Source organism: Aristolochia californica, unplaced genomic scaffold (genome assembly GCF_029961685.1).
Source record: "Aristolochia californica isolate CCGP_79_NKW_82.1479 unplaced genomic scaffold, dmAriCali1.0.hap1 SCAF_7, whole genome shotgun sequence".
In the NCBI taxonomy this organism is placed as follows: Eukaryota; Viridiplantae; Streptophyta; class Magnoliopsida; order Piperales; family Aristolochiaceae; genus Aristolochia; species Aristolochia californica.
Window position 1 is genome coordinate 35,268,864 of NW_027182268.1, and position 27,119 is coordinate 35,295,982.

The following is a 27,119-nucleotide window of genomic DNA, read 5'->3' on the forward strand; positions in this document are numbered from 1 at the left end:
ATTCTTCCACCTGATTTCAAGCAATAAGTTGTTAATTATTCTTTTTTTTTTAAATATTATATTCCACATGAAGCATAACAATGCCAAAATCACGATTTCTACAAAATGAATGCATTATCTTTGACATATCAACCAAATTGCCTTGTACCCCTCAATAAGGAGTTTGTTTTAGTCAAATGAAATACAGTTCTTTAGTGCCATGGCAAAAAACCAGTTCAGCTTCTTGAGTAGGACAATGTAGCGGGTGAATGGAGCCTTTACTTTTACAGTTTTAGTTGTAGAGTCATAGCATTGAATATTTAAATTTGAGATGGAAATGGAAAAAAAACAGCACAACTAGATGAACTAGGTATCCTAAATTCCTTTAGGGGGGGGGGGGGGGGGGGGGGTTAATGCCCCAAAGTGGATTCTTGAAGATCAAGTCATGTCCAACATGAAGATCATGTCATGTCATGTACATGAAGATCAGGTAAGAATTTGTGTTAGTGTTGATGACTTCATGTGCACTGGAAAACAGTTTCCAGTGTTAGTACCCCAACATGAGAAAAACATAAAAAACAAGAGAATTTCTAAACCTTTACAGTGCACTTAATTACAACATAATCCTTAAACCCCAAATTAGGTAAAACAACCATTATTACTACACGAATAAGTTATTGAATGTATAATTAAATATACTAATATATTTATTAATTGAATTAGATATTTTATTGTACATTAATATGGTAATTACATGAGCCAATGAAATACGTATATGATTAATTACAAATAATAAATAAATAACATTATAAATAAAAAAACAAAAGTAATACATTAAGTTATTAATTTATTAATAACATATGATATATTTTAAACTAAAAATGAATAATTTAAGAGAAAAAATTGATCTAATCATAACTTTAACACACTATATATTTGTACATAATATATTTTATGTATTATTAATTAATAATATATTATCACAAAATTTAAAACCATTGGTTTAATTAACTATAACAATCGGATAATTATGCCAAAATAATTTATCAAATATTTATTTTAACAATATTTTAATTATAACTATTAAATCACTATTTTAATATAGTAATTTTAAAATAAAAATAATTATTTTATAAATAAATTAATAATTTTTATAAAGATAGTTTAATTTTTCCAAACTTAGGAAAAATTAAACATCTTCGTCTTCCTCAGCAGCGAGCCAGCGGGGCGATGGCGACGGGGACGGCTAGGCAAAGGCAACGGCCGGCGACGGCGGCGGGCAATGCCGACAGAGGCGGCGCTCCGACGGTACGCCGAGAGGGAGAAGAGAGGGAGGCCGAGAAGCTCTGCAAATGCTCGACCTCCCGTGCTCTGCGGGAATGAGAGAGGGAGCAGAGAATGAGAGAGGGCTGCGGGAATGGAGACGAGAGAGGGTTGCGGAGACGAGAGAGGGCAGCGGGAACGGAGACGAGAGAGGGCTGCGGGAATGAGAGAGGGCTGTGGGAAAGGAGACGAGAGAGGGAGCAGAGAAAGAGAGAGGGCTGCGGGAATGCAATGGCAGAGAGGGTGTGCGGCAGAGAGAGCCCCGAGAGACAGCCCCGCGCGAGAGTCATGTAGATGATTCTCAAAATCGGGCGAAAATCACTTTCCGCCCGTTACTCTTGAGACATGAACTCTTGATTCATGTATATTCATGTACATGATATGAATTTGGACGCTCCCTAACGACATCAGGACATGACCTGCGTAATGCGCATGAAGATCATGTCCTGAGTCATGTGCACTAACCCCGAAGAACTCAAGCATAAGTGACTACCAAGCGATAAATTAGTGTGTGGTGCTTGCATGAGATGTCATGTCATGGTATTTCTATTTGAGAAAAGTTGCTGCGTTCATTTCGAGGATCTAGTTCGAGAGCACTGAGTAGCGGTGCTCTCAACGGATAAATTGTCCTCCCATTCAGTAGTATCCATTTACTCCATGGTATCCATTAGAAATTCAGAACCAACGCCACTGGAAACCAAACTTACATTGAACCAAAAATAGGAAGATAAGGATCAAAACATAGAAGATCAAATAAAGTTCCAGAAGAAGTCCCATTCACACAGGAAGAAACGAGACTAGTTGATGAAAATTGGGATATTTGGGTATAAACAGTCCATTCATGAATACTCAGATTCTAAAAGAGAAAAAGGTCCCTGAGTACTGCTGGAGTCGCAGTTGCAGAAGAGATGTCACAGCTGGAGTCACAGTTGTTGGAATCCTTCCATTCAGTTGAAATCAAGGAGTTTTTTCAAACATTACTCAACAAATCGAGGAAGAACTTCTTACACTGGCACTGCCAGCGACCCTTCCTAGTGGCACCAATTGCCACAGAGGATACACCTGTGCCAGAAAATGCCAGAAAATGATGCTGCAGAGAGAGAGAGAGAGACAGGCAGGAAGAAATTGGGAGCAATGAGAAAGAAGAGTGGAAATGGGAGACATAGAGATGGCAATAGTGGCTGATTGAGAGGGGCAAAAGATTGCAGAAAAGGAAAAAAAAAAAAAAAGAAGAGATGGACAGAGAAGAGATGGTGAGTACAGTCGATCTAGAGAGGGGCCAATTGAGAAGAAGAAAGAAGGAAAGAGGAAAAGGGGAAGAAAACTGGTTAATCGTTCCTGCTGTTCCAATTACTCAACCGCCAAGCAGCAGGATCTTCATCAAGCTCTCTTTCCAGTAAAAGAAGTATTACACAGTTTAGTCTCTTTCCATTGTTTTTAGAAGTTGAGTCAAATAAGACGATGCTCAAAAGAATAATAGTTACACCTTGAAAGGCACTTTCCAGAGGTTCATGAAATCTACTACGATAATTCAAGATAATTAAAATGAGATTATCTCGTACAAAAAGGGACATTAAAAATAACTACGTAACAAAAACACCCGGAGCTCGTTTGTTTTCAATAAAAATCATAGAAGACAGAATAGAAGCGAGTCACATTTCCTAATAGCAGCTGAAAATTGTTCTGATTTACAGCAACTGACAAATTTTCCTCACACCTCCCGGAATCACATCGTGCATCAGTGCTTAGTACAGTAGCCATTTTCAAACAGACAAAAAAAAAAAAAAAAAAAAAAAAAAAGAAGGGAAATTGCATGGCAAGGAGTTCTAAGCAAGGTTGTGAATTCAGGTTGGCAACCTCAAGCCAAACACTTCAATCCCAAAACAAAAAAGAAAGATTTAAAACAAAAAGACAAAACCAAGCTCAAACACTGCCCGCCCACGAACCTGCCCATACCATCAGCTCTACGCATTCGATCGAAAGAGATTGGATCAGGGGTGAATGTAAGAAGATCAGAATTGAGAAAGGATGGATCCTTGCTCGGAATGAAGGACATGTGAGGTTCCGAATGCAGAATATAATGTGTTGGCTGTTTTATATGTAGGACGGGTGGATTACATCGAGAATGCGTGAGGTTGTTTTGTCAGAATCAGAACTGCGTGAGGATTTTAGAAGAAATAATATCAGCAAAATGGAGAAGAAATAAAACAAAGAAAATGCCACAAAATGGATAAACCTCGCCAACATGTAAAAGGAGAAAAAGAATGCAGTTATCTAATTTTATGGAACAAACAATTCCCCCCAAAAATCAGGTTTCCCACTATCTAATTTCAGAAAATAGACAATTTCAGAAATAAGAAACAGTTTCATAGAAATGTTATCATACCTTCGAATCGAGAGGGAGCAGGAGAGGAGACGTGGCTCGCAGTAGATAAATGCTGTCAAGAATGAGAGGAAAAACAGATGGCGGTTGGGGAAAGAGGAAGAGAGACGGTTGCAGAGAGGTAGAGCGAGCGAAGAAAAGGAAGCGCGTAGAGGAGAGTGAATTCACCGGTCTCGCGGAGGCAGACGCAACGTCGAGTGAAAGTGAATTCACCGGTCTCGCGGAGTGAATTCACTTTCACTCCAACTTTCACAGTGCACTAACGATTTTTGGGCCACTTTCCCTAGTGAAAGTAGATTCACCTTCACTTATTACAGAGTCCACTAACAGCCATAAATTTACCGAAATGTTCTGCACGACCGAAGCCGCTGCCAGGAAGTGAAGAGTGAAGACAGAGTAGCCATATCGAGCTTGAAGGAGTTTTTCCTTTACAGCCGTGGAGAAATCCAAAATGAGAGGTACTTCATTAACATACCCTCTAACCGTTGCTCGGTAGAAAAAAAGGAGGCAGTAATCTGAAACGTGTTATTTCCTTCTATCAATTTCCGTCTTATGTTTTGTCGTAGCTTTAGGTCTATTTTCTTAGCTATCCAAGTTCGATGCTCATCAAACTGGGATTTAATGCCATTTTATCTTGTTTTCACTAAATTGAAGTTTATTACCTGGACTTTTCTGCATTCTGCTCTTCATTCACACCAAATTTAGTGTCTGTTATGCTCATCTTATGCTCCTCAGGTTGGCTCTCATGTCTTGACGAGTTGCATTTCATCTATGTCATGAATTAAGTCGGCCACTTTTTGGGAGCACTTTGATCTTTTATTATGGTATCAAATCTTTACTTGGAACTATCTTTTACTTCCTTATGTTTAGCTTTTCCGTTCCTGATAGCTTAGTGGTTTCAAGCTTCTTGATAAAGTGCCGACTTTGTTTTTTCCTTGTCCTTTTCCCCCCCCGAAAATTTAGAGTTTTGAAATAGTTTAATGGCTATTACTAACTTTGTGGTTATTATTGTTATTATTATTATTATTATTATTACAAGTATTGTTTTAGTCAAATGTATTCTATGAATCTCGATTTCTCTTTCCTAAATCCTGCTAGCTTTTGTTTGTTAGAGGGATTGTCACTAAGGATCTACTGTTCTTTTTGTTGATTCTCAGCTTTTTCATTTAACTAGAACACTTACATGGACCTTCTTTACTTTCATATAGTTTTGAACATTTTTTTTTTTATATATTTGGTCTTAAATCTTATATTTTTGAAGTTGTATCACTGTTGCTCTCTGTCCTCCTTTTTCATGTTAATAAGCTTTTAACACTACAACCTTTTCTCTTCATGCTGGTGGGATAATTAATCTGCTATCATGATTTAGCACTCTTGATCTTGTGTGACATGCTATATTTGTCGAATCTGCAATGTTACTATAAGCATTTAGGTTTCTGTTCTAATTTTTTTTGAGGAATTCCTAAATGGCCACTATTAATTTCTTATACTGGCCGTCAATTTTGACGAACCTGGAACATCTTTCATGGAAATGCACTGAACCTTACTCTTCTGTTCTCCAATTATATGGTTGTCTTTATTGTGCTACACTATAAAGAGGGGCCTCACTATCTTTCTTTTTTTCCCTCTCTTATTTATTTATTTATTTAGAATGGATCGGTATCAGTTAAATGAAAAGATGTTATCCTGGGATTAAACTTTCAATGATCAATTCATAATCTTTCTTTAGTTCCTCTGGAGGTTCAGGTTCCTGCTGTACATGTTATTGTTGGCACTTAAGATCAGGTTTCTTCAGTGTAGGATACTGTATTTCTGAAACTATTTGAATTTTTGTATGCTTTTGTATCCATGCTCATGCATCATGATAAGTTTGAAAACTTTCCATTGTTAGCATCCTCCTGGCTTATATAATACTCCCACAGTTATTTGGCCTCAGGCATAATGTATGCTAAACTCTTGTAACTATTCTATACAATTTCTGAATATCTTCTCAAATCTCACTTTTAATTTTTCAGACCTGGGAGATTGTGGTTGATTCAGCTCCTTGTTGTATACAGGTATCTTACAGTTATGGCTGAAAGGAAATCATAAGGGTTTGTTCTGAGAGTTTTAAGATCAAACTAACTACTTCCATGAATTCTGGGATGATTGGGATTCCACCTCTTTTCTGTTACTGAATAACATATGAATTTCATTTAACTTTGCGTTGGTTAAGGTAGTAGAAGCTCAACTTTCCCCTTTAGGTATCTGTGAACAACTTATAGCTTGGTTCTCTCTTGATATGGAGCATGGCACTATGTGGCAAAAGATTTATCAAGTAGAAGCCAGAAGATTAGTTGTTGTGGTAGTCATTCTAGCAAGCATTATTTTACTGTTCCAGTTATTTTCACTTCCTAGAAGTGTTTTGGTATCTTTCATGCCAGCCAGTAATGTTGCAGTAGCTGTACAAAATAGTTTCGGGAGTGGAGACTCTTCCCTCAAGTCTGTAGGCTTCGGAGACCATCCTCTTTTAAATGATCCAGTAACTGCTACAGACTCATTGGAATTTAGTTTTTCAAATAAATCTGAGACTGTGAGCACAGATGAAAATCCCAGGGAGATTCATGAAATTAAGCGACCAGGTCTTGGCTTTCCATTCAAGAAGGGTCCAGATCGTGATGGTGATTTTGAAGTTCACAAGGACAGAGATTTAATTCATAATTCTTCATTAGGGGCAGACTTTGGGATTCAGATTCCATTGCCTGATGTTGGTAGACCAGCAAATGCTGCTGCTACAATTGGTACTAGACATGATAGCATATTTGCGTCAGAGAGAACGGAAGGAGAGGCCAATGTTGTTATCATGTCTCTTCCGGGTAAAGTTTCTCCTTCAATTTCCACAAAGAGTCACTCTATGCTGGCAAACGTGGATGCAGGACCAAGCAACCCTGATACTCCTGTTGACTCAAAAACATCTTCAATGACAGAACTGCCACTCAAGGGTACTCGTTTAAAGTTTCAGAAAAATGTGTCAACCTCTTTAAGTGATAATTCTTCACTAGCTGGTATACCTGTACTGAAGAAAAAGAAAGGAGGGTTGCCTCCAATATCCATATCACAAATGAACCATATTTTGCTTCAACAGTACACATCTTCTCATTCAAAGGTAGGAATCTGGAATTTTTAAATTTTGTTGAAATTAAATAACTATTAATATGTATTTTTATTAAGCAGCCATTGTAACACCGTTGATTGTACTTATGTTATAGAAACTGCGGCGGCCTTCAGCCCGTGAACGGGAGCTTTTATCCGCTAAAGCAGAAATTGAACATGCTCCTATTCTTGAGGATGATCCTCACCTTTATTCTCCTGTCTTTCGGAACATTTCCATGTTTAAAAGGTCAATATGTGCAAATTTGTGTCATATCTCCATATGAAAATTAGGTTTAGCTGTTTTGTGTTGCATCTTGGAGGCATAAATTTAGCTAGCATTTCATATATATTTGAAAGTTCAACAGTTCCTAAGTTTAAAAAGTAAGCACTTTAATTCAAATTTTTTCTATTGTCAGGAGCTATGAATTAATGGAACGCATGCTGAAGGTTTATGTCTACAAAGATGGAGAAAAACCCATATTCCATCAACCATTACTCAAGGGTATTTATGCGTCTGAGGGGTGGTTTATGAAACTAATGGAGAGAAACAGACACTTTACCGTGAAAGATCCTAGAAAAGCCCACCTGTTCTACTTGCCTTTTAGTACACGTATGCTGCAGCTTACCTTGTATGTATCTCATTCTCGCAATAGGAAATATCTAGCAGACTACTTGCAAAACTATGTAGATAGGCTTGCTGCTAAATATCCTTTCTGGAATAGAACGAGGGGTGCTGATCATTTCTTGGTTGCTTGCCATGATTGGGTATGCCTTCTTTCCCTCTGAGTTGGTTATATGCAAGATCACTTAGGTCTGTAAGAACTATGGGATTGAAAGTTAATTTCCTCCTATGAAGTGTCTATGCTTATTTTGTTTTATTGGATGCATTTCTGAGGTGACAGTAGCTGCTTATCTGGTTACCATATCTGCAACAGAAAATCAAATATTGATATGTGTGATCCATTCAAAGCAAGAATAGTTCTTCTAGTTTTTAACTTGCTGTTTCATCTCTCTCATTAATTGTTACATTCTCAGGCGTCATATGAAACAAGGCACCAGTTGGAAAGCACTATTAGAGCACTTTGTAATGCAGATCTCTCCGGAGGCTTCAAGTTGGGCAAAGATGTATCTCTTCCAGAAACTTATGTGCGCTCATCAGGGAATCCTCTTGAAGGTCTTGGAGGCAACCCTGTTAATCAGAGGCCAACTCTTGCTTTTTATGCTGGAGGTGTGCATGGCTATCTCCGGCAAGCCCTTTTATTGTACTGGGAGAACAAGGATCCCGACATGAAAATCTTTGGCCCAAAATTCTTTGGAATTGAGACAAAAAAGGTTTACATTGAACACATGAAGACAAGTAAGTACTGCATCTGCCCAAGAGGCTATGAAGTGAACAGTCCACGAATAGTCGAGGCAATCTTTTATGAGTGTGTTCCTGTGATACTATCAGACAATTTTGTTCCTCCCTTGTTTGAGGTATTGGACTGGGAAACGTTTGCTGTCTTTGTTGCAGAAAAAGATATTCCAAAACTTAAGGATATTCTCCTTTCAATCCCAAAGGAGAAGTATCTTACCATGCAGATGAGAGTGAAGAAAGTCCAAAAGCATTTCCTGTGGAATCCGAATCCAGTGAAGTATGATCTGTTTCACATGATTCTTCACTCTGTTTGGTTCAATAGACTGAATCAGATAAGAATTACATAATTGATAATGAAGGCCTCGGTCCTTTTTTGTTGTGACATTATGGAGGGACGGAAAAGAGCACCTTGACGAGCCGGCTGAGAAGAGTGTTTTTTTCTTTCTTCTGGAGCTAGTTCTAAACAAAGCCAGAAGACAGATGTAAAGGAGACAAACTGGAAATGGAAAATTGTGTAGTGTCATTATAATGTTGTTCAGTATGTGAGAGAGAATTTTTCCTTTCCTGTTAATAGCAGTGTATAACAATTAAGTTGCTGGAAAACAGGGTCTTGTTCAATTGTCGGTGTTGAAGACATTTATACTGATTATGGTATCTGTTCCATTTGAAAACAGGGTCTTGAAGACATTTATCTTATATTGTGTTCTGGAATGTCAGTTACACGACTTATAGTACAGGGGGATTTTGATCCAACTTTTAAGAATGGTGCAAGGAAACAGCCCAGCAACAGCTTCCGAGCCGCCCTCTTCAAGCGAAGTGTCTTCAAGCGAAGTGTATCCGGAGACCCACAGGTTGTGGACTATCTCGCTGAAGAGGCTGCAATGAATGCTGCGAGTCTAGTTTCAAGTGTAACAAATGCATGTTGCGGGTCGCTATGGTGATAAATCTAACATTGACTCTCTGATCAATATCGTTTTAGGATCAGCCGACGAGTATGAGTTGATACAGAGACGGCGCTTCTGCTACGAGGGTCGGTCTTTCGTCAGTTGTTGCCTTCGAAGAAAGGCGAACATGCGAGTAGTTAATTTTCTTCACGGGGAAAGCGGCCCTTCAGGTTCAGAAGACGCCACCTGCTCTCAGAGATCAAACACGAGAGCCTCTTCGTTGACAAGTGTTTCATGCAGGCTGCTCGTCATCGGGTTAACTCTTTACTGGTCAACTACTGAGTCCTCGCATTGATTCCGACCAAACCCGGCTACTCTGGTTCAATTGACCCACCTAAACTTGATGGAAGAAAGAAATCCCTCTTTTTTTTTTTTTTGCAGATACGGCTTACGTTGTTTGCCGATGCTCCTATTAACTGCGTCGAGAATGCCAATATCCCTGCTTCTGCCCTGTTTTCGTTTTCCCGTTTTCTCTCGTGTACTTTTTCTTAACATCTCCTTAACTTGCGTGTCTGTTGCGTTCTATTCAATTGCTAGTCTCCGGGAACCGGTTCTTTTCCAAATTCCAAAAACGGATTCGCCCATCCTCTCCAAAAGTCCCGAAGCAAGCTCCCATCACTTCATTTCCACGTCATATCGCTTATCCGCACGTGGCTTTGTCTCGTCTCAGCTGGCCCCCTACCTCTGTGAGAAAATGGGTCTGGATAACGATGGTCGGCTTCGTCCAGATGAGGAGAAAAGATGCTCCTCTGCTGCGTGCTCCATGCCCAATAAATGGAGCGTTGCTCCTGCCTCCTATTTGAATAAAAACAATATTCTTATTTATTTCTTCACATCTTGTCCTTGTTCCTGTTTGTTCCATGTCTATAAATTATGACTGTTCGCGATTTTCGTGGACTTCATTCGGAGTGTAAATGGGATGGTTGCATTGTCAGCTGCAATTCTGCTGTGTGTCTAATACCGTCTTTTCGACTACCTCTCCTTGCCGGTAAATGATGCTATGCTCTTCTGGGATCTTTGCACGGAATTTTTCTGTTCTTAGATTATTTGAATATTGAGCTTGATGTGTCTTAATTGTTTGAATATGAGTTGGATTGCCGATCTTTATTTTCTATAGTTTTGGCTTGGCATTTATTGTTCATTTTCTTTCTTGATAATAAGAAATAGACGTGTGATGTTTGACTGGCCGCGGAGCGACTCTCTTAAATATCCAGCTTTGCTGAGTCTAAAGCAATTCGTTGATGTGATATTGCCTTGATGCCTTTGTCGACAGATCATTTTGTTTAACGTTGTACCGTGTTTTATCTGTTAGGTAGTGTCCTGATTTACTCGGCTTGTATTGTGGGCTTACTCTTCCGCTGGAACCTGAGGTATAAATAACCCATTTCTTCCCTACGTACATCTTGCACATATGTTTATTTATTATTTATTCTTATGGAAATGCACATTACTTAATCATTAATGTATAGAGGATCTTATTAGTTGGATTTGGATAATAGAGCTGTTGTTGATTTTTGGTTGGGTGTTCTCTATACTACTGAATATTTCATTCCATTTGATTAGAAGAAGCAAAACTCACTTTCCTAATGATGTTCTTTTTCATAATTTGATGATAGTCATTGGAATCCTGACGAAGTCTTTGCCAATTCTCATGTGTTGAGTGGGAAAAATCTCACAGTTTAAGTGTTAAGAAGTGTGGTTAGGTTAAAAGGTTGAAAAATAAGTATCCTAAGTGGTTAGTCATTTTGGGATGACACTGAGTTCAATCCAATAGTGGTATAAGAGCAGGATACTTACATGGGCCAAGCCCAATTCTGAGTTTGTTGTGAGTTATAGCAATAGGCCATCCTAAATGGCTAATCATTTTGGGATTGAACTGAGATTAATCCAACATCATATGTGGCACATTTTTAAGACCTTGTCCCACTACTATGTTATATAGTTGATTCTTTGAAGCAAAATCATTTTCTTCTTAGGTGTTTGGAATCTTGGGTGGCTGGAAAATGGCAAAACAAAAGTGCTTGAAGGATGGGTAGTGTTAAAGAAATTATGTAACAGAAAATGTCTACAACACCAAATGCTATTTAATGGACAGTAAAGCTTCTTAAACTCAAATGGAAATATCTCACCGAAGTGGAGAATATCTCATTGTAGATATGAAGTTTGAACTCAATGGAAATATCCCATTAAAAGTGGAGAGCTTCTGAAGTGTCAATAAAGGGTTGAGGTGGTAAGTATCACTTATAGAATGTGGAGAGTTAGAGGATACAATCTAAGTGTTTGTCCTTTAGGCCTGCTCTTTCAGTGTTTGCATTTCTTCTCAAGTGCTCAAATAACATCTTGTTCAAACCCTTACAGCCTGTGATTTTTTTCATTTGAGCTCATACTGTAAGATTTGATCTTGAAATTAAGGGAAAGGAGTAAAGCCCACTCCGATATGTTCCATTTGGGGATTTTTTGGTTTTACTACTATGATGCACATAATTCTACAATGAAACAGATAGACCAACTGGTAGACTAATTCCTAATGCTGGTGGAGGGTGCAAGTTGTTTGGGTTGAGCCAATGTTTACTGTCCTACTAATAAACTGGGCCAATCTTTCTAGGTTATTGAGCCAGATGGTTCCTAGTAATGAAAGCTGAATGTGATAAGCATTAGGCATAATCTTTTAATAGTTCATATCTTTTCCTCTAGTTGATTGATTCTTAAGTTTTTCCACTTGTTATCTGTTCCCATAAATTATAAACTATTTTTTTCTTTGTTAGTTCTTGGGAATTTTGATTCTCACAATTTATTCCGTTCCATTTTGTATCTTTAAAATTGACAATTTAAATTCCATTTTCATCATAACATACTTTGTAAGAAAACTTAAGACATGACTAGCTCAGAATAAGATCATGATTGTCCTGTTGAAAGATATGGCAATGTCCTGTTCAGTGATGATGTTTTACTCATAGATCCTGGAAGTTTTCACTTGGTTAAAAATTATTTATTGTAATTTTTATTTCTCAATTTTATTCATTAGGTCTTCTATGCCTTCAAAGTTTCTAGTATGATTATCTAATAAATTCTGGTTTCAATATGCATGGTGATACTGTGGGCGCTTGTCAGGCCCGTGTCAAAGCTCCTTCAATGAACTTTTTCCCTCATTTTGTCTTTGGTTCGGCTCTAGACGATATTTTTATTCGTTTAGTAACCTTGACATCACAGATAAGCCGCAGATTAGTTCATTTTCTTGGTGAGTTTCTGTATGTATTTTCTTCCTAGCATTAGGCTCCTCCTTGTTTATATTCATGACCCTTTTGCCAATCTGATTGAACACATTATGGGATATTATATTGCAGAGGAGGTTGTGTTCAGAGACACTGACATATTATCACAAGCATTTCAAGCTTCTTTTCGTGGAAAATGTGCTACCTCTTGTGTTTTTCAGCATGGGGACTGCTCACCTTCATCTCAGCGTCCTAGTTTCAGCACAAGCTGTCTGGATGGTAGCATTAGGGAGATTCACCGCAAGGAAGATTTTTCTGTAAATATTACTTCCGAGACCATAGCAATAAATCAAGCTGGTTGTTATGGTCGTCCAAGATTTCAGAAGTAAGTCTGTGTCTTCCAGTCATTTAGGCAACTGCTCAAAACCTGCTTTCTATATTCCACAGATTATATTAATGTCCTCTAGTTATTCTCTTTGCTCATATGTGATATGTGGCTGCAGGTTCATGCACACTTTATCTTGTATCAGATTTGTCGGGAGCTTGGTATCTCATTGTATTAGACATTTATTCATTCATCTGAGAACTACAAAAATTTGGGTGCAGAGGTAAGGGGTTTATCTTTGTTTTACCAAAAAATTGGTCATATATATCACTTACTACTTGGTCAGGCCGTTTACTTGTTATGGTTACATTCTGGTCCCTAACATTGTCCTTGTTAGTGCACATAGAAAGTACGGGAAGAAAGTGAATTTTCTAGAATGAGTGTTTAAAATGAATTAATGCACATAGAGAGTTTGGGTGGAAAGCACATGACCTAGAGAAAGTGAAACCCCCTTTTTAGTTATAAAAGAGATAAAGTTAAATTCCATCCTAATGGGAGGAGTTTCACTCTAGTGAGTGTTTAAGGGAGATGGTGTAAAACGATGTCAATCTCTGCATTAACCATAGCTTTAAAACAAAAAATTACGTTCGCCACCTTTTCTTTTATGCATGCTAAATATATTCTTTATGAAAAGTGGATTATCCTTGAATGAACTTTCAACCCTCATTTTGAATAAAAAGTGTTCCCCCTTTAATTTACTCTCTCTTTACACCCACTAACATAAAAAAAACAGTGGATTACCCTAGGATGAAATTTCACTGTCTTTCTTGAGTGATCCACTTTCTCAGTGCACTAACCCCCACCCCCTTCATGTTCTTTGATAGGAATATTTCTTGTATGGTGCATATTTCTGCCCCTTATCTCCTTTTTTATTGGTTCATTCCTATGTGATGTGATTCCTGATTTGTCTTTTTCAGTTTTGTAAATCGCCTGAGGACGACACTTCATGGGTCTTCTGAAGATATTGGGTGGCTGCAGCGAGTGCAAGGAGTGCCGCCTGTGGAGGATGGCACTCCTAGATTTTTGGAGCTTCTTGGTAACATAAGGTATAATGTGCTACAATTTAACTTGTGAATGATATAGTTTAAACACCGCAGACGGATATGATAGAGCTTTCAAATGTTCCCAACTACTTGTAAATTTGACCTCCGTGGAGGCTGAATCCTGTGGTTGAAATTTGCAGAAGTCTTCTTTTTTTCTTGTAGTACAGAAGGTTGGGTATTTTGATACAGAGTACTTTTTAGGTTTTCTTCCAGCCCTGAAAATCTGCACTAAGTATCTTTGCATGCTTTCCAGGAATGGTGAACACACACTTCCAAATTCGTTTGTGTATTTGTTAATTCCAGGTGAGGTACTTTTTGCTACAGATATGAGCAGCTATTTTATGGACGATTCTAATCTGTGCAAAGCAACCTTTGAACTGTGATTTAACAGGCCTTTTTAGTAATCACAGCCCATTATATTTTGTGGGCACCAAGAAGTTTTTCTCAAAAATGGGTCTCGCTTGCCATATTGCAAAGATACATAGTGAGGTAAAGACTTGGAACCTTTAATATAGATACTATGAAGTAGTAGGTGCAGAATTTCTTTTGAATTGGAAAAGTTTGATTGACACATCGGCTCAGCAGTATAAAAATCTGACCACAAGCTAGAGCTTTCAGGTGTCAGCTTTTCATTTTAAGTGTTGCTTATCTTGCACTTTCAGTAACTAGAGTCCAATACTTCTCTCAGGCATCAGTAGAACATAATGCCAGGGAACTAAAATATTACATTGAGGAACTCTACTGGGGTTCTGGCAAGCATGTTATGCTTCTCGGCCATAGCAAAGGTGGGGTTGATGCTGCTGCGGCATTGTCCATGTATTGGTGTGACCTGAAACATAAGGTTGCTGGATTAGCTTTAGTACAAAGTCCTTTTGGTGGGACCCCTGTTGCGTCCGATATCCTCCGTGATGGTCAGATTGCTGACAAAGAAACTAGGAGAATTTTTGAACTCCTGATATGCAGAGTGTTAAAGGTACTTCTCAAACTATAATTATCACACAATGTAGAAAAGCTGTTGTATTATTTCTTAGCTGCATAAGGCACTCAATTGTTCTACTAAGGAATTTTTCAGCATTATAGTGTTGAATGATATCTTTTACAAATGTTTGCACTTACAGAAAAAAAAACTGGACAGTGAAACTTTTCTTCTTTAAGTAAAGACTATACCTTATATATAAAGAAGGTTTTAAGTGAAGAAGATAATAGTAGTCTTTGATATAAGTGCCAATGGTGGGAATTGAGAGTCTATTCAAATATCAGCTTCATTTGTTGTGGGAGTGCAGTTTATTCTTATGGTGTTTAGCTCGACTTGGTTTAAAGAGGCACAGAAAATTGAGGACAACTTGAACAACTAAAGTTCCATCGTAGAAGTTTATGAAGCCTTCTTCTAGTGCTCTGGAGAAGTGTCAAACTGTTTTTCTTTCCAATAGAGTGAAAACCAACCCAAAGGGAGGCCAATGACCAGAAGATTTGTAATTTCTGTAGGGTGATATGCGGGCACTTGAAGATCTCACATACGAGAAAAGAAGGGAGTTCATCATGAACCACAAGCTTCCAAAAGATATCCCAATAGTTTCATTTCACACTGGAGCAAGTGTTACCCCTAGTGTTATTGCCACATTGTCTCTAATTGCTCATGCTGAACTTCCTTGGCTTCCCTTCAGCCATTTCAATCTACAGGAGGCAGAGTCTGATTTAGGCCGCCGAAGAATCCCTGTGGTCATCCCTGTAGCTGCTGCCATGGCCGTATGTGCACTGCACTTGAGACTCCGCTATGGAGAGCAGAGTGATGGACTGGTGATTCGTCGAGACGCCGAAGTTCCAGGCTCAGTTGTAGTAAGGCCAGATCGTAAGCTTGACCATGCGTGGATGGTTCATTCGTCATGGAAGAAGGATCGAGTGGAGCCTGATGCATCTGAGATGTGTGAAGCTCTGTTGACTTTGCTCGTGGAAATTAGGAAGATGAAGAAGCCTCAGTATACTGGTCCCGTTTAGCTTCAGTTTGGCAATGGTTATCGGGTTGCTTCTTTGCCCATATTTTGGTATTTCTATGGGTTTAGGGTTTATGTTTGGTAGATTCTGTATTTCATAATATAATTAAATTATTTGGAATTGGAGCCAAAAAAAGTTACGGACCTAAACCCAATTAGATTTAGGTGTATTTAATTGTTATTTCTATCATCAAACTGAATTGATTTTTTATATTAGATTAATTTGTAAAGTAATTTGTAAACTGAACTACTTTTATGGGGATACGATTTCCAGACGGATAACAATAACAGCAAAGATAATTGAGGTTCCAGTCTGAGTGACTTCGTGCCTCCAGGCTCCAACTCCAGCACAGGGAAGGTATCGCCAATCCCCAAACCGGAAACGGCATCCCCAATCTGGGGTCATCGAATCCGTTCCGACGCCCACAGAGTCCGTCGGTCGATTGTCTTATCTCAAACGTGAACAGACCTGTCCAGGTGCCTCCTCCTGCGCCTATGCAAATCCCCGAAGCGGACATAACTGGTCTAACGATCCAGAACAATCCACTCTCCCTCCTCATGAGAACCCCAATGCTACTCTTTTAACAGTTAGTGTACGTTTAGTGGTTGTGCACCTTACTAGGCGTACGATCGTAAACATCTCCCCCGCCCCTCCATGGACGTTATTGATTAGGTTGGAGTGGATTCTTTTTTGCTTATTCAAATTCGACCGCTTAGAAAGGTTTTTGCCCATATTTGACTGTTCGCGAGACAATTTGTGGAGGAATGTGAGGGATTTTCTCGGTTTTATAAGATCTGTTTAGATATGTCTGCAGCAATTAAATCGGCGAAATCGGGTCATCTCAAAGACGATGCGGCTTCTTTGAAGGGCAAGGGAGTTCCCTCATCTAGTAGTAATAAGAAGCGAGTAGAGAACGCTTCTTCCAAACGTGTTTCTGATTCGACTGCGAAATCTGTTACAGCGGTTGTGAAAGCAGAGGTCCGTCTATTTCGTAATTTTTCTGTTTGATATTGCGAATTTAGCGCTCGTGTTTTCTGGTTTTGGTTTTGTTTATGTTGTCCTTGTGTATCTGTATATGTTTTTCTAACCGGTAGAAGTACGAATCTAGTGTTGATGTTTTTTTTTTTTTTTAATTTAAAATTTTAATTTTATTTATTTAATTTTTTTTGCCTTTGATTTTTCTGGTTGTTTGGAGTTCTGCAGGTTGAAATGCTAGTCTTTATCTTCCTTTTTCTTTTTTTGACTTATTATGAGGATGTAATTTACCAACTTCTTATGATTGTTCTATAGATCTGGTTGGCTGTTTTTGGTTGCATGTCGTTTTTTTTTCTTGGTAATTGGTCTTTGTAGATTCGTCTGAGCACTGGAAAGACAAAATATCAGAACATAATCCTTGTTTATTCCTTAGTCTCAACTGATTAGGTTTCTATGCTTCTTGTTATTTGTTTCTCCTCGTTTCTGCTATTTCACTTAAAATTTAGGTCTGGATGTCTTTGAACTGCAGGTGAAAGAGAAATATGCTGTAAGTTCGTCGTCCCAAACTACCACTAAAACCACCACAGTTACTAGAGTGAGACAGAAGAAAGAATACAAATTGCCCGGCCAGAGATATGATGCTCCTGAAGAGGTTTCAGAAATATCTGGTCACTTTACCATTATTCTGTTTGTTAGGAAGTATTGCTTGAGCTTATTTTTTCTTTTGTTTGTGCAACTTTCTGTTCCAGAGGGAGCCCTTAAGGATATTTTATGAGTCATTATCCAGGCAGATACCATCAAGTGAAATGGCTGAGTTTTGGTGCGTTTTCTTCTATTTTTATTTGATTTCATTGTCCATTTTTTGGCATTTCAAAGTTCAATTATGGCATCATTATTGAATTTTTCTGAGATGAAAATTTTACTTTATTCGTTCTTCTTATCCTGCCAGCTTTAGACTTTGGGTATAATGATCATTATCAAATTTGAACTACCTGAAGAGAGCTGAAATATTGTAGCTCTATTTTGAAAAAAATAATAGAAGAGGGAAATTTTAGGTAGAAGTCCTGACAATCCGTAGGTATTGAACTGGGCATCAACACAGAGTCAATTGTAAGAAAAAATCTTGAGTCTTCCATGGAACGTAAATTTTATTGTTTCTTATTGAAACATAAATGCTATAGACTTGTCAAAAAATACAAATGCTATCATTTTACTATAGATAAAAGTAAAAAACCTCTATACTGAAATTTTGATGTGCAGACCATTTCAATTTGTGTTCTTGATGCATATGCATCTGTTACCTAGACGGTAGAGAAACTGAAGGAAATTCCATTTGCGCAGATCTTATGGTCAAAATTGGATTTGTATTCTTATTAGTTCAGTCAGAATCTTTGGATTATTAGAAAAAATTCACTCTCCAAATTTAGGCCATCTTTACCCTCTTTCATAAAGATTATTTTCGATGTGTCTACTATTTTCTAGCTTCTCTGCGTTTCATATTGTAGTTGTTTGAAGTTGCTTTTGCTCCCAAACTCAGCTTTATTGATTCAGTAAGTAAATTGCTTCACTTATCTTGCTTTATTGGAATACGTTTATTTTCTTCTCTCCTTGCTTCTCATCTAATGATTAAGGCAATGCAATATTTATGAATGTTTCAAAATTATTTGATTAATTAGTGTACAATTTATTAATGATGTATCTCTTCTATAGTTAAATGAGTGTGTTTTGAACCTGTGCCTCTTTTTCTTATCAATTAATATCTTAGTGTAATGAGAATATTAGAAACAGTTTTGAGGCACACCGGTATTAATTCTGGCATCTTAATTGTTATGACTTGTGGGATTACTCAATTATATGAATGAATTTATTGCTTTACTCCATGCATCTGAATAATGGGTTTCAACTTGAGGGAAGAACTTGTAATTAGCATAAAACCATCCACTCTGGTTCTTTGTTTGTTTGGATAAAAGGCTTAGCTAATATATGTACAAGATTAGGTTTTGAAAGAATGAAAGACACGAAAATCATGCTTTGAGATTCTTATATTCCTTTGGCTTTATGCTCTGAGCTTCTTAGAGGTGTAATATGATCATTACAAGAACATATCATATAGGTGCTTTTAATGTTCTTATTAAAGAAAGCCAGTAAACAAGGATTTGATGTGGAAGTTGGTGCTTAAATATGCTGTTATCCAGGGGAGATTAATTTATTAGTTGAGGCACAAATAAAGTTGAGAGTGAATTGGCAATTTCAGTTGACTAGGGTATTACAGAAGAAAAAGAAACTAAGACCTTTGAGGATGGTGTGAATGAATGGACACTGACTTATTGGATTTAGATTTCTAATATACTCATTTTTTTAAGATGGGTGACAGGGTTTAGATAGCATATTCAGATACAGTTTTGGTTTGGAGTGACATGCTTCATAATAATGGTGAAACTTTCAGTGTACGTGTCTTGAGCAAGCTCCTGAATGATAAGCAATGACTCCCTACTTCTCTGAGTACCTGGACATACTTGTTGCTGTAAACTTTTTGTGCTAGTTTAGTCCTTGATGTCATTTGTCTACCAAGTCCAAGTGGCCTCTTATTGCCAGTGACCATTTTGAATATATCAATCACATTGAAAAAAGAAAAACCATTTTGGTAGGATCTTCCTTTTTGTCATATGATCCATTTGCTACCTTAGTTTGTTTTATAGAGCTGTAAGCCTATATATGGTTTTTCAGTTAGCTTCCAAAACAAAGACTTCTCAAAAACTTATGTTATCATTTACCTGCTGTCCTCTGTTTGTCGTATTTGTAATGGAGAATCAATTTAATGCACAGGATGATGGAGCATGGCTTGCTATCACCAGAAAGAGCGAAGAGAGCTTTTGAGAAAAAGCAAAAAAAGCAAAAGCAACTTAGGATGGGCACTCCTATCAAATCTCCTACGGAGAGATTTCCAAAAGTAGAGAGGGTGGAGACTCCGCAAAAACCTCCATTGTCAAAGAATGGTGAAGTCAAGCCAAAGAAAAGAGCATTAAACTACAGTGATGATGATGATGATTTTATAATCAAACACAAGAAAGGGAAAGGGTAATTTCTCTAGCTTGATTTAGACTAGAGGCAATGGATGAGTGTTGTAGTCTTTGTTTGGGAAGAAAAAAAAGCCATTCTATTTTCTATGAAATTGCCTAAACAGCACTAACATAATTTTCATTTCTGAAATTTATATGTTGCAATAATAAGAATAGTTTTTTAATAGAATTATTTGTCTTATATGGTTGATTCGTCTTTAGTTGTGATAAAGTTCATAGCTTTCTCGAGTGCTTTTGATTTTACATGAGAGGTATTGAAAATAGGCGTGCAGTATTGCTTCAGAACTAAGAACAGGGAGCCCATATGCTGGGCCAAAGACTAGCAAGGCGATTGAGAAGATTCATTTTCGTTCCTGCCTAACTATTAACAACTTTAAGCTCTGCAACATCCTGAGTCGATCAAAACCAAGGGATGGAACCTAATGTCTATGGCATGTTTGTTCTGTGAAATATGGATGTTCTGAAAGGAGAAATCAAAGGGATGGAAACTAATGTCTATTGCATGTTTGTTCTGTGAGTTATGGATGTTTTGAAAGGAAATCTTGGGTGGTTCACTAGTAGGCGTATGAAATTGAAGTTAACTGCCAAGTTACTCTATCAATTCATCTTCTGCAATGGAGGGTTATAATGAACTGCTGTATGCGTCAATGGTCAATCAGTTACCAGAACAATTGAAGAGGAGAGAAATGTATTGGAGAGCATTACTACTTAGAGACCACATCAAACAGCAAAGGAAGGCCATCGAAGCACCGAAGCATATATACACTTCGACATTGATGTATGGATGTTATCAGCATAGTGACTCTTTAACGGAAGTTATACATTTAGGCCATCTTGTGGAAAATCTCAACCCAATGTTTCGGGTTCCAACATGAAACAATTCATAACAAAACTGTGTTGCAGCTTTCCTGCAACTTACCTCTGCTGGACCATAAAACCTCCTTGTCTCTCACTTCAATAGTGTCTGAACCTGATGACTCTGCCAACACAAATCCGAGGACATGAATGCAGATCTAACATTTGTAGTGGAAGGTCCTCGTAGTCCAGGATTACTGAATGCGTGCGGATGCTGCACTAATATTAGTGGGGGGCTCGTTGATTTTCTAGTGTTTTCTCGAGGAAAGGGTGTTTGCTGTAGAAGTTATCATTAAAATCTTTAGTGCAGGTGCAAGTTCAATTTAAGACATAGTTTGTTATTTTTTTCCTGCACCAACCCTAGAGGAAGGTAACTTAATCTGTTGGTTGTTTCTTGTTTCCTGTATTACTGCTTTAGGTTTGACTTAAACTGCCTTTGGATAAGTGTTGTTTGAGATCAGATGATAGATACTCGAGAAGGTAACTTACCACTCCAATGTGCCATTCATTTGAGGCCAAATCTTTAAAGTCAGAGACATCCATTTCCTGCAACAGAAAATCACTGAACTATCAGATTAAGCAAGGGGAAGACTTACCAGTTCAGGGGAGTACTGTAAGTTCCAACAGAGTAATATAGTCTGTCCTTGGGGTGATCTTGTAGTTCCTACGAGGTAGAGACGATGGGGTCGGTCAATGGGTTTTCCTTCCTTTTGCCACATTTCGCTTAAAGGGTTGAAGGGACATAGTGTATCAAGATGTTGGCAAGGGCCAACTTGATCCTCTTCCCATGGATCCCAGATGAGGGGACCCTAGGAGAGCCGTAACTAATTGAGAGGCAACTTAATGTCTTTGAGAGCTGAAATATGACTTGCAATCAAGAGAGGTGTTCTGGGGAAAGGAGTTACAATGCTGTAGACCGGTGGCACTGTTGTCTGTGGTTCGGGCTTCACATTAGGCATAAGTGAGAAGCGCGGTGAGGGTTCCTGTGACCTGAAAGTCCACCTGACAAAGAACAAAGATTTTGGAAGATATTAGCGTGGCGTTTTTCTGTACCATGGCTCAGCTATGACTAAGCTCAAGAGAACGTACCCTATGTATAGGAGAATGGAAAGCTGCACCGATTCGCGGACTAACAAAGTGAACCAGTGACTCTCTGTCGCAGAATCCAAGTTCATATGAGTCTGGAAATCAGATTGAAGTGTATAACATAATCAGTATCCAAATTCTGTTGGTTCGTATTGTTTGGTGAAGGACATCAGAAGAGTGTTCATACCACAATCTGTGCCACGGCTAGCATCTGCATTGCACCTTGGAACTTTCTGCACAAATGAAAAGAAAATAAACTGCACCAAGGTCAAAATTTCTGGTAGTATTCTCTACGACGGCCATTACAAGAACTCAAATAAGCATCACATACTTGAACATGAGATATTTTGAGCATGTGGCATCACGCATTATATGAATGTCCTCATCCTCTATGAAGCTCATTTGCTCGCGCAATACTGAAAGATTCTGAGCGATGTGGTGGAAGATGACATAGAATGATATAAAATAGTTTACCCATAGCAGTACCTGGAGCACACAAAATTGTAAAGGAATTAGCTTCTGTTATACTGTCGAACAATGGCTTCAGATTATTTAATGGAAGAATGACAAGAAAAGAGGGGAATCAGGCAGCCTAACAGTGAAGTAGGGAACAGCAGCTTTGTAGCCAACAAGAATCAAGTAAAGAGCACATCCAAGTGAAGCAGTGATGCGTCGTTCTGGAATTGAAAGACGTTCACAAACGATACAGTAACCATGTGAAATAAGAAGAAAGGATACAAGCGAAGCAGTCTGAAAGAGGACTCCGGTTACATACACCCCAAAAGACATCCATAGAGAGCATATCTGACGATTGAAACACGAGTACCTGAAAGAGTGGCAGCAAATGAAGAACTATTTGAAGATGTTACCAGGACCGAGAAAAACAAATTTCAAGAGCAAATGAGACGATTGATGGCTTCAATGAAGGTGATAAATATTAATCTTTCCATGGTTTGTCGTTGTTAGTCAGGGACTCACCAAAATAAAAACGAGAGGGCTAGCTGCAAAGCTTTAACCAGGGGAACGGAAGCGAGCGTCCACTGTAAATTGTTTGCCTGTTCTAGTATTCATCAAAACGATGGAGATATAATAAAGAATCAACAAAATGAAACAACAACATTGCTATCAAGTTCACCTTAGAGTAGTTCTTGATGAATTTGTGGAACACGCACAAACAATCAGAATGCTAAAGTGCGAGTACACATGAGAAAACCAGAAACAAGAAAAGCGAAAATTTATAGGCCGGTATGTACATTAGAACTCTTTCAAAGTCGAAGAAGAGAAGGCACAGAGACCAGCATCTATGTAACAGCTAAAGAAGGAACAAATAAAAAACAGAAACGATGCGTTATCGCGTCAAATTCTTCGACTTTCGTAGAGGGTAAAATCCGAATCAGAAAGCAAGCAGAGGCAGAACTGGTCAAAAGCAAACAATACCTGAAAATGACGATTTCTCCAGGTGTTGATCATCCAAGTTGAAGCCGAAACAAACCAAATCACCAGAAATCCCAAGTAAAGAAACGGAAGAGGGCGATACGAATCATCCAACCCGGCCGATCCGTAAACTGAACCCCCAGACACCTGCATCTCCCGGTTATGCTGACATGCAGAAGTGCGTCCCTCTCCCTCGTGTTTCCCCAAGACGGAAACCAATGTTCAGTTTAAATAGCAATCTACTCTAAAGCAGGCGAAACGCTGGTCAAGTAAAATCAATTACAGATTAGTAAAAGCACGTAGAAGTGAAAGACAAAGACGGTGAGTGTGATTGGGAGGGAAAAAAAAGGTTAAAACGAGCAAACCTGAATGAGCTTCGTGTAACAAAGCTTCCCTTAAAATAAGCAACAAAGCTGGTCGTGTGAGTCTTTAACAGTTTGAATGCTTCCCCCCCCCATGATAACCAATCTCCCCGCTTAATGGAAAAACCAAACTCATGGAATTTGGGTCTTCCGAGATTTTCTTGTTTGGCTGGTTTTGTTATGCACGTATCTTAAAAATGGAGAAAAATGGCAGAAATGTAGGTTTTTTGAGTTTCGGATTGAAAAATTTGAAGGTTTGATGAAGTGGGTGGGTTCATGGCTGGGAAGTTCCAACCACTTCTCCTGGTAATGGCAAGTGATGTACGCAAATTTCTCAAAGTCGGAAATTGTGAATTAGGTTAACGAAATCACTGTCTTCTTTCCCTTGTCTTTCTGTTTCTACTCTTCCAAATGGTTGCATCTTCTGCACCCACATCTGCTACTCTTGATCCTACCCACCCGAGCAAGGGAACATACCTTCCTAGTTATGGGTCGATACCAATCTAGTTATGGCTTGATGACTGATAATACTCGTAATATAATAAGAACTATTCATTTTCTCAATAGAGTTAACAATTAAATAGGAGCTAGTGAAAAAAGATAGTAGGAAAAAATGATTCATGGTGGATTGAGCAGCAAGTAGGGGGCAATGGGACCAAAATATAGGGTATATATTAATTATAATTGTGGTAGATTATTTGAGTTGTATTATTTGGAAGAGAGAGAGGGAGAGAGAAAGAAGAGAGAGAGAGAGAAGTCTAAGTGGGAGAGAGAAGACTGGGGGATAGGGAGAGGAAGAGAGAAATAATTAATTTTGTTACTTAATTATGTTTAAAAAGGAGTAGAGCACATGTATAGGAGTCGACCCCTTCTTGTGAAAAAGTGAAGAACCAAATATAAAAGGAGTCGAATGCAAAAAATAGTTGTTAAATTTAGGATCCCATGTAGTGAGTAATAAATGAACTAGAATAAGGTGAAGAGAGTTAGAAGAAGAAGAGAGAAAGAAGAGATGATCAAGTGAGAGGAGAGGGAGAAGAAGAGAGGTCGGCTAAGAGAGTGAGAGTGAGAGGAGGGGAGGAGGATTAGGTTTAGGTGATGTGCCTAATCCTCCCTCTCAATGTATATTTATAATAATGAGAAAAGCTATAATTACATCATTACCCTTTACCTTAAGGAGGGAAAAAAATTATATTATGCTACTATACTACGACCTTATCTTCTAGCAATAGTAAATTGTGAATTTAAAAAAGAGTTGACCCTTCAGTAGGAAGGTTGACGTGTTTGAGTTTAAAAATTCAATGGTATCGACCACCCATTAAGGTGTTGACCCCTTTTACAACAATAGTAATAACAACAGAGTCGACCATTACAAAGGAGTCGTTCTTGCAAAATATTAAGTTTTGAATTTAAAAAGAGTTAACCCTAATGCATATGAAGAGTGTTTGGGATACAAAAGGTGTTAACTACATAAAAAGGAGTCAACCCCTTATGCATACAATAGTGTTGCTGAGAAAGAAAAGGAGTTAACTACATCAATAGGAGTTGACTACATGAAGAGGGGTAGAATTCATAAAAGAAGTAGACCACTTCCAAAGGAGTTAACCCCTTTCCACAAAAATTTAAATTTGAGAAATGCTAGGCCTAAATCTAGAAGATAGGTCTCCAAAACATGTAAGTGACCCACCATTATGTTCAATTTCAAAAATAAGATTTAACGCATATTCTTTCATAATTTGTGGAGATTCATTTTCCTACATGTCAAAATAAGGAAAAAAAAAAAAAAAATTCCCGAATGAGTACATTGCCAAACTAGAAAGAAGTATTTTTTAAACGATAAGGCATTAAACTTGCTCTTGTACTCTTTAAGTGCAACTGATACTCTAGAGAGATTGGAAAATCTAGTACCAAAGAAATGTGGGATAAACTTGAAGTAACTCATGAGAGTACTTCACAAGTCAAGGTGACAAAATTTTACATACTTAGTGAGTATGAAAACTTCAAGACGGAACCAAGAGAAACAATTAAAATAATGAATGAAAGATTCAGTGGAATCCTAAGCAAACTGGCCCTGCTAATACTACCTTCACTAAAAAGCAAAAACTAGATAAAGTATTAAGAGCCTACCAAATGAATAGATGCCCAAAGTTACTGTCATTAATGAAATTAGGGGAGTCAAGATCCTTACACTTGAAGAAATAATGGGTAATATTCTTACTCATGAAATGAGTCTCAAGAAGAATGATAAATAAGAACCTAAGCCTCAAAAGGCAAATGTATTGGTATGTGAGGACAATGACAACTCCATTAATGATGTTGATTTGGATGATCATGAAATTGCTATGTTAGTTAGAAATTTCAAAAAAGTTTGCCAAGAGTAAGCAATCAAAAAGTTAAAAAAAGAAAACAATCAATGTTACATATGTGGCAATAAATATTAATTCATTGCTGACTTTCTACTAAAAAAGAGAGAAGGAAAGAAGCAAGCACAGATGAGTGACAGAGGCAATCAAGGAAGTCTTTCCTAGGAGAAACTTGGGACAAAAAGGGATCATCCTTGGAAAGTGGAAAAGAGCAATTAGAAGAGGAAATGGCAAACATGACACTCATGGCCATATAGAAAAAGAGGTATATGTAGCTCAACCACCATATTTTGAAGATCTTCGAAAATCAAATCATGTATACAAACTCAAAAAAGGCTTTATATGGCTTGAAAGACTGAGTTTATTCTTGATTGCACTTCATTAGAGGGAAAGTAGATGCTACATTATAAAAATAGAGGATCACATATCCTAGTTGTTTAACTCTATCTTGATGATATTGTGTTTGGGTCTACAAATGAGTCACTTTATAAAGAATTTTCAGACCTAATGCAGAGAGAGTTTGAAATGAGTATTATGGGGGAATTTAATTTCTTCTTGGGCAAGCACATGAAATAGCTCAATAGAGGAATTTATGTCTCTCAAACCAAATGTATGAGGAGATTGTTGAAGGATACAACATAGACGACTAGAGAAGTGTGACTACCGCATTGAGCTCCATAGCTAAATTGAGCAAGGATGAGTATGTGAAGAGTGTTGACCAAACCAAGTATAGAGAGATGATTGGAAGTCTATTCTACTTGATAGCAAGTAGAGTCGACATCCAATATGTAGTTTGTTTACGTGCTAGGTTCAATCATATCCAAAATAATCCCATGTAATAGCTTTGAAGAGAGTATTTAGATATCTTAGGGGAGCACTTCATTTTGGTTTGCTTTATCCTAAGACTAATGAATTCTCTTTGGAAGGATATTTAGATTCTAATTTTGTGGAAAATCTCAATGATACGAAGAGTACATCAAACACATATCATTTTCTAGGGAGTTGCCTAGTCTCTTGGTTCTCAAAGAAGAAAAATTGTGTGGCTCTTTAAAAAAACCAAGGCAGAGTATTATGGATGAAACAAATCCTTCAAGACTAAAACCAAGAGTTTGATTCTATCCCTATTTACTGTGATAATACTTCAACCATCAATTTGTCATTGAATCCTGTGCATCATAGTAGAATAAAGTATATAAAAATAAAACATCATTTTCTTT

The 27,119-nt window shown here is 37.9% G+C and overlaps 4 protein-coding genes across 5 annotated transcripts; 3 read left to right on the forward strand and 1 right to left on the reverse strand.

The window, feature by feature from the left end:
• The first annotated feature begins 4,059 nt into the window (after positions 1–4,059).
• Positions 4,060–9,009, forward strand: LOC137936931 (probable glycosyltransferase At3g07620). Of its 2 annotated transcripts, XM_068781906.1 has the most exons (6): positions 4,060–4,143; positions 4,421–4,509; positions 5,743–6,830; positions 6,934–7,064; positions 7,234–7,582; positions 7,853–9,009. In XM_068781906.1, the coding sequence occupies exons 3-6, from the start codon at positions 5,967–5,969 to the stop codon at positions 8,519–8,521; spliced, it is 2,013 nt and encodes a 670-aa protein (XP_068638007.1). In that variant the 5' UTR covers positions 4,060–4,143; positions 4,421–4,509; positions 5,743–5,966; the 3' UTR covers positions 8,522–9,009. The 2 variants fall into 2 exon arrangements, with proteins under 2 accessions (XP_068638007.1, XP_068638008.1); XM_068781907.1 differs by lacking the exon at positions 4,421–4,509.
• Positions 9,010–10,070: 1,061 nt separating this feature from the next.
• LOC137936512 (uncharacterized) lies at positions 10,071–16,046 on the forward strand. Its single transcript, XM_068781234.1, has 10 exons — positions 10,071–10,106; positions 10,431–10,488; positions 12,230–12,356; positions 12,463–12,715; positions 12,834–12,938; positions 13,633–13,761; positions 14,012–14,061; positions 14,150–14,247; positions 14,447–14,731; positions 15,244–16,046. Exons 3-10 carry the CDS (start codon positions 12,251–12,253, stop codon positions 15,751–15,753), a joined length of 1,536 nt encoding a protein of 511 aa, XP_068637335.1. The 5' UTR covers positions 10,071–10,106; positions 10,431–10,488; positions 12,230–12,250; the 3' UTR covers positions 15,754–16,046.
• Positions 16,047–19,988, forward strand: LOC137936513 (uncharacterized). Its single transcript, XM_068781235.1, has 4 exons — positions 16,047–16,728; positions 17,255–17,377; positions 17,475–17,545; positions 19,552–19,988. Exons 1-4 carry the CDS (start codon positions 16,555–16,557, stop codon positions 19,805–19,807), a joined length of 624 nt encoding a protein of 207 aa, XP_068637336.1. The 5' UTR covers positions 16,047–16,554; the 3' UTR covers positions 19,808–19,988.
• Positions 19,989–20,754: 766 nt separating this feature from the next.
• LOC137937358 (uncharacterized) lies at positions 20,755–23,333 on the reverse strand. The gene is made up of 9 exons (XM_068782428.1): positions 23,184–23,333; positions 22,725–22,801; positions 22,344–22,572; positions 22,078–22,232; positions 21,934–21,979; positions 21,750–21,841; positions 21,566–21,662; positions 21,150–21,206; positions 20,755–20,937 (listed from the first exon to the last, which is right to left on the reverse strand). Exons 1-9 carry the CDS (start codon positions 23,331–23,333, stop codon positions 20,755–20,757), a joined length of 1,086 nt encoding a protein of 361 aa, XP_068638529.1.
• Between the last annotated feature and the right edge of the window lie 3,786 nt (positions 23,334–27,119).

What these genes read in the sequence shown, in the direction of transcription:
- LOC137936931 (XM_068781906.1), top strand. Translation starts at nt 5,967, where the DNA reads ATGGAGCATGGCACTATGTGGCAAAAGATTTATCAAGTAGAAGCCAGA. An exon ending in AACATTTCCATGTTTAAAAG is followed by an intron (nt 7,065 to 7,233) that starts GTCAATATGTGC and finishes TTCTATTGTCAG; the next exon opens with GAGCTATGAATTAATGGAAC. An exon ending in TGGTTGCTTGCCATGATTGG is followed by an intron (nt 7,583 to 7,852) that starts GTATGCCTTCTT and finishes TTACATTCTCAG; the next exon opens with GCGTCATATGAAACAAGGCA.
- LOC137936512 (XM_068781234.1), top strand. Translation starts at nt 12,251, where the DNA reads ATGAACTTTTTCCCTCATTTTGTCTTTGGTTCGGCTCTAGACGATATT. An exon ending in GAGCTTCTTGGTAACATAAG is followed by an intron (nt 13,762 to 14,011) that starts GTATAATGTGCT and finishes CATGCTTTCCAG; the next exon opens with GAATGGTGAACACACACTTC. An exon ending in TGATATGCAGAGTGTTAAAG is followed by an intron (nt 14,732 to 15,243) that starts GTACTTCTCAAA and finishes TAATTTCTGTAG; the next exon opens with GGTGATATGCGGGCACTTGA.
- LOC137936513 (XM_068781235.1), top strand. Translation starts at nt 16,555, where the DNA reads ATGTCTGCAGCAATTAAATCGGCGAAATCGGGTCATCTCAAAGACGAT. An exon ending in CAGCGGTTGTGAAAGCAGAG is followed by an intron (nt 16,729 to 17,254) that starts GTCCGTCTATTT and finishes TTTGAACTGCAG; the next exon opens with GTGAAAGAGAAATATGCTGT. An exon ending in GATATGATGCTCCTGAAGAG is followed by an intron (nt 17,378 to 17,474) that starts GTTTCAGAAATA and finishes TTTCTGTTCCAG; the next exon opens with AGGGAGCCCTTAAGGATATT.
- LOC137937358 (XM_068782428.1), bottom strand. Translation starts at nt 23,333, where the DNA reads ATGCAGGTGTCTGGGGGTTCAGTTTACGGATCGGCCGGGTTGGATGAT. An exon ending in TCCATTCTCCTATACATAGG is followed by an intron (nt 21,663 to 21,749) that starts GTACGTTCTCTT and finishes GTTCTTTGTCAG; the next exon opens with GTGGACTTTCAGGTCACAGG. An exon ending in TGCCACCGGTCTACAGCATT is followed by an intron (nt 21,207 to 21,565) that starts GTAACTCCTTTC and finishes TTTCTGTTGCAG; the next exon opens with GAAATGGATGTCTCTGACTT.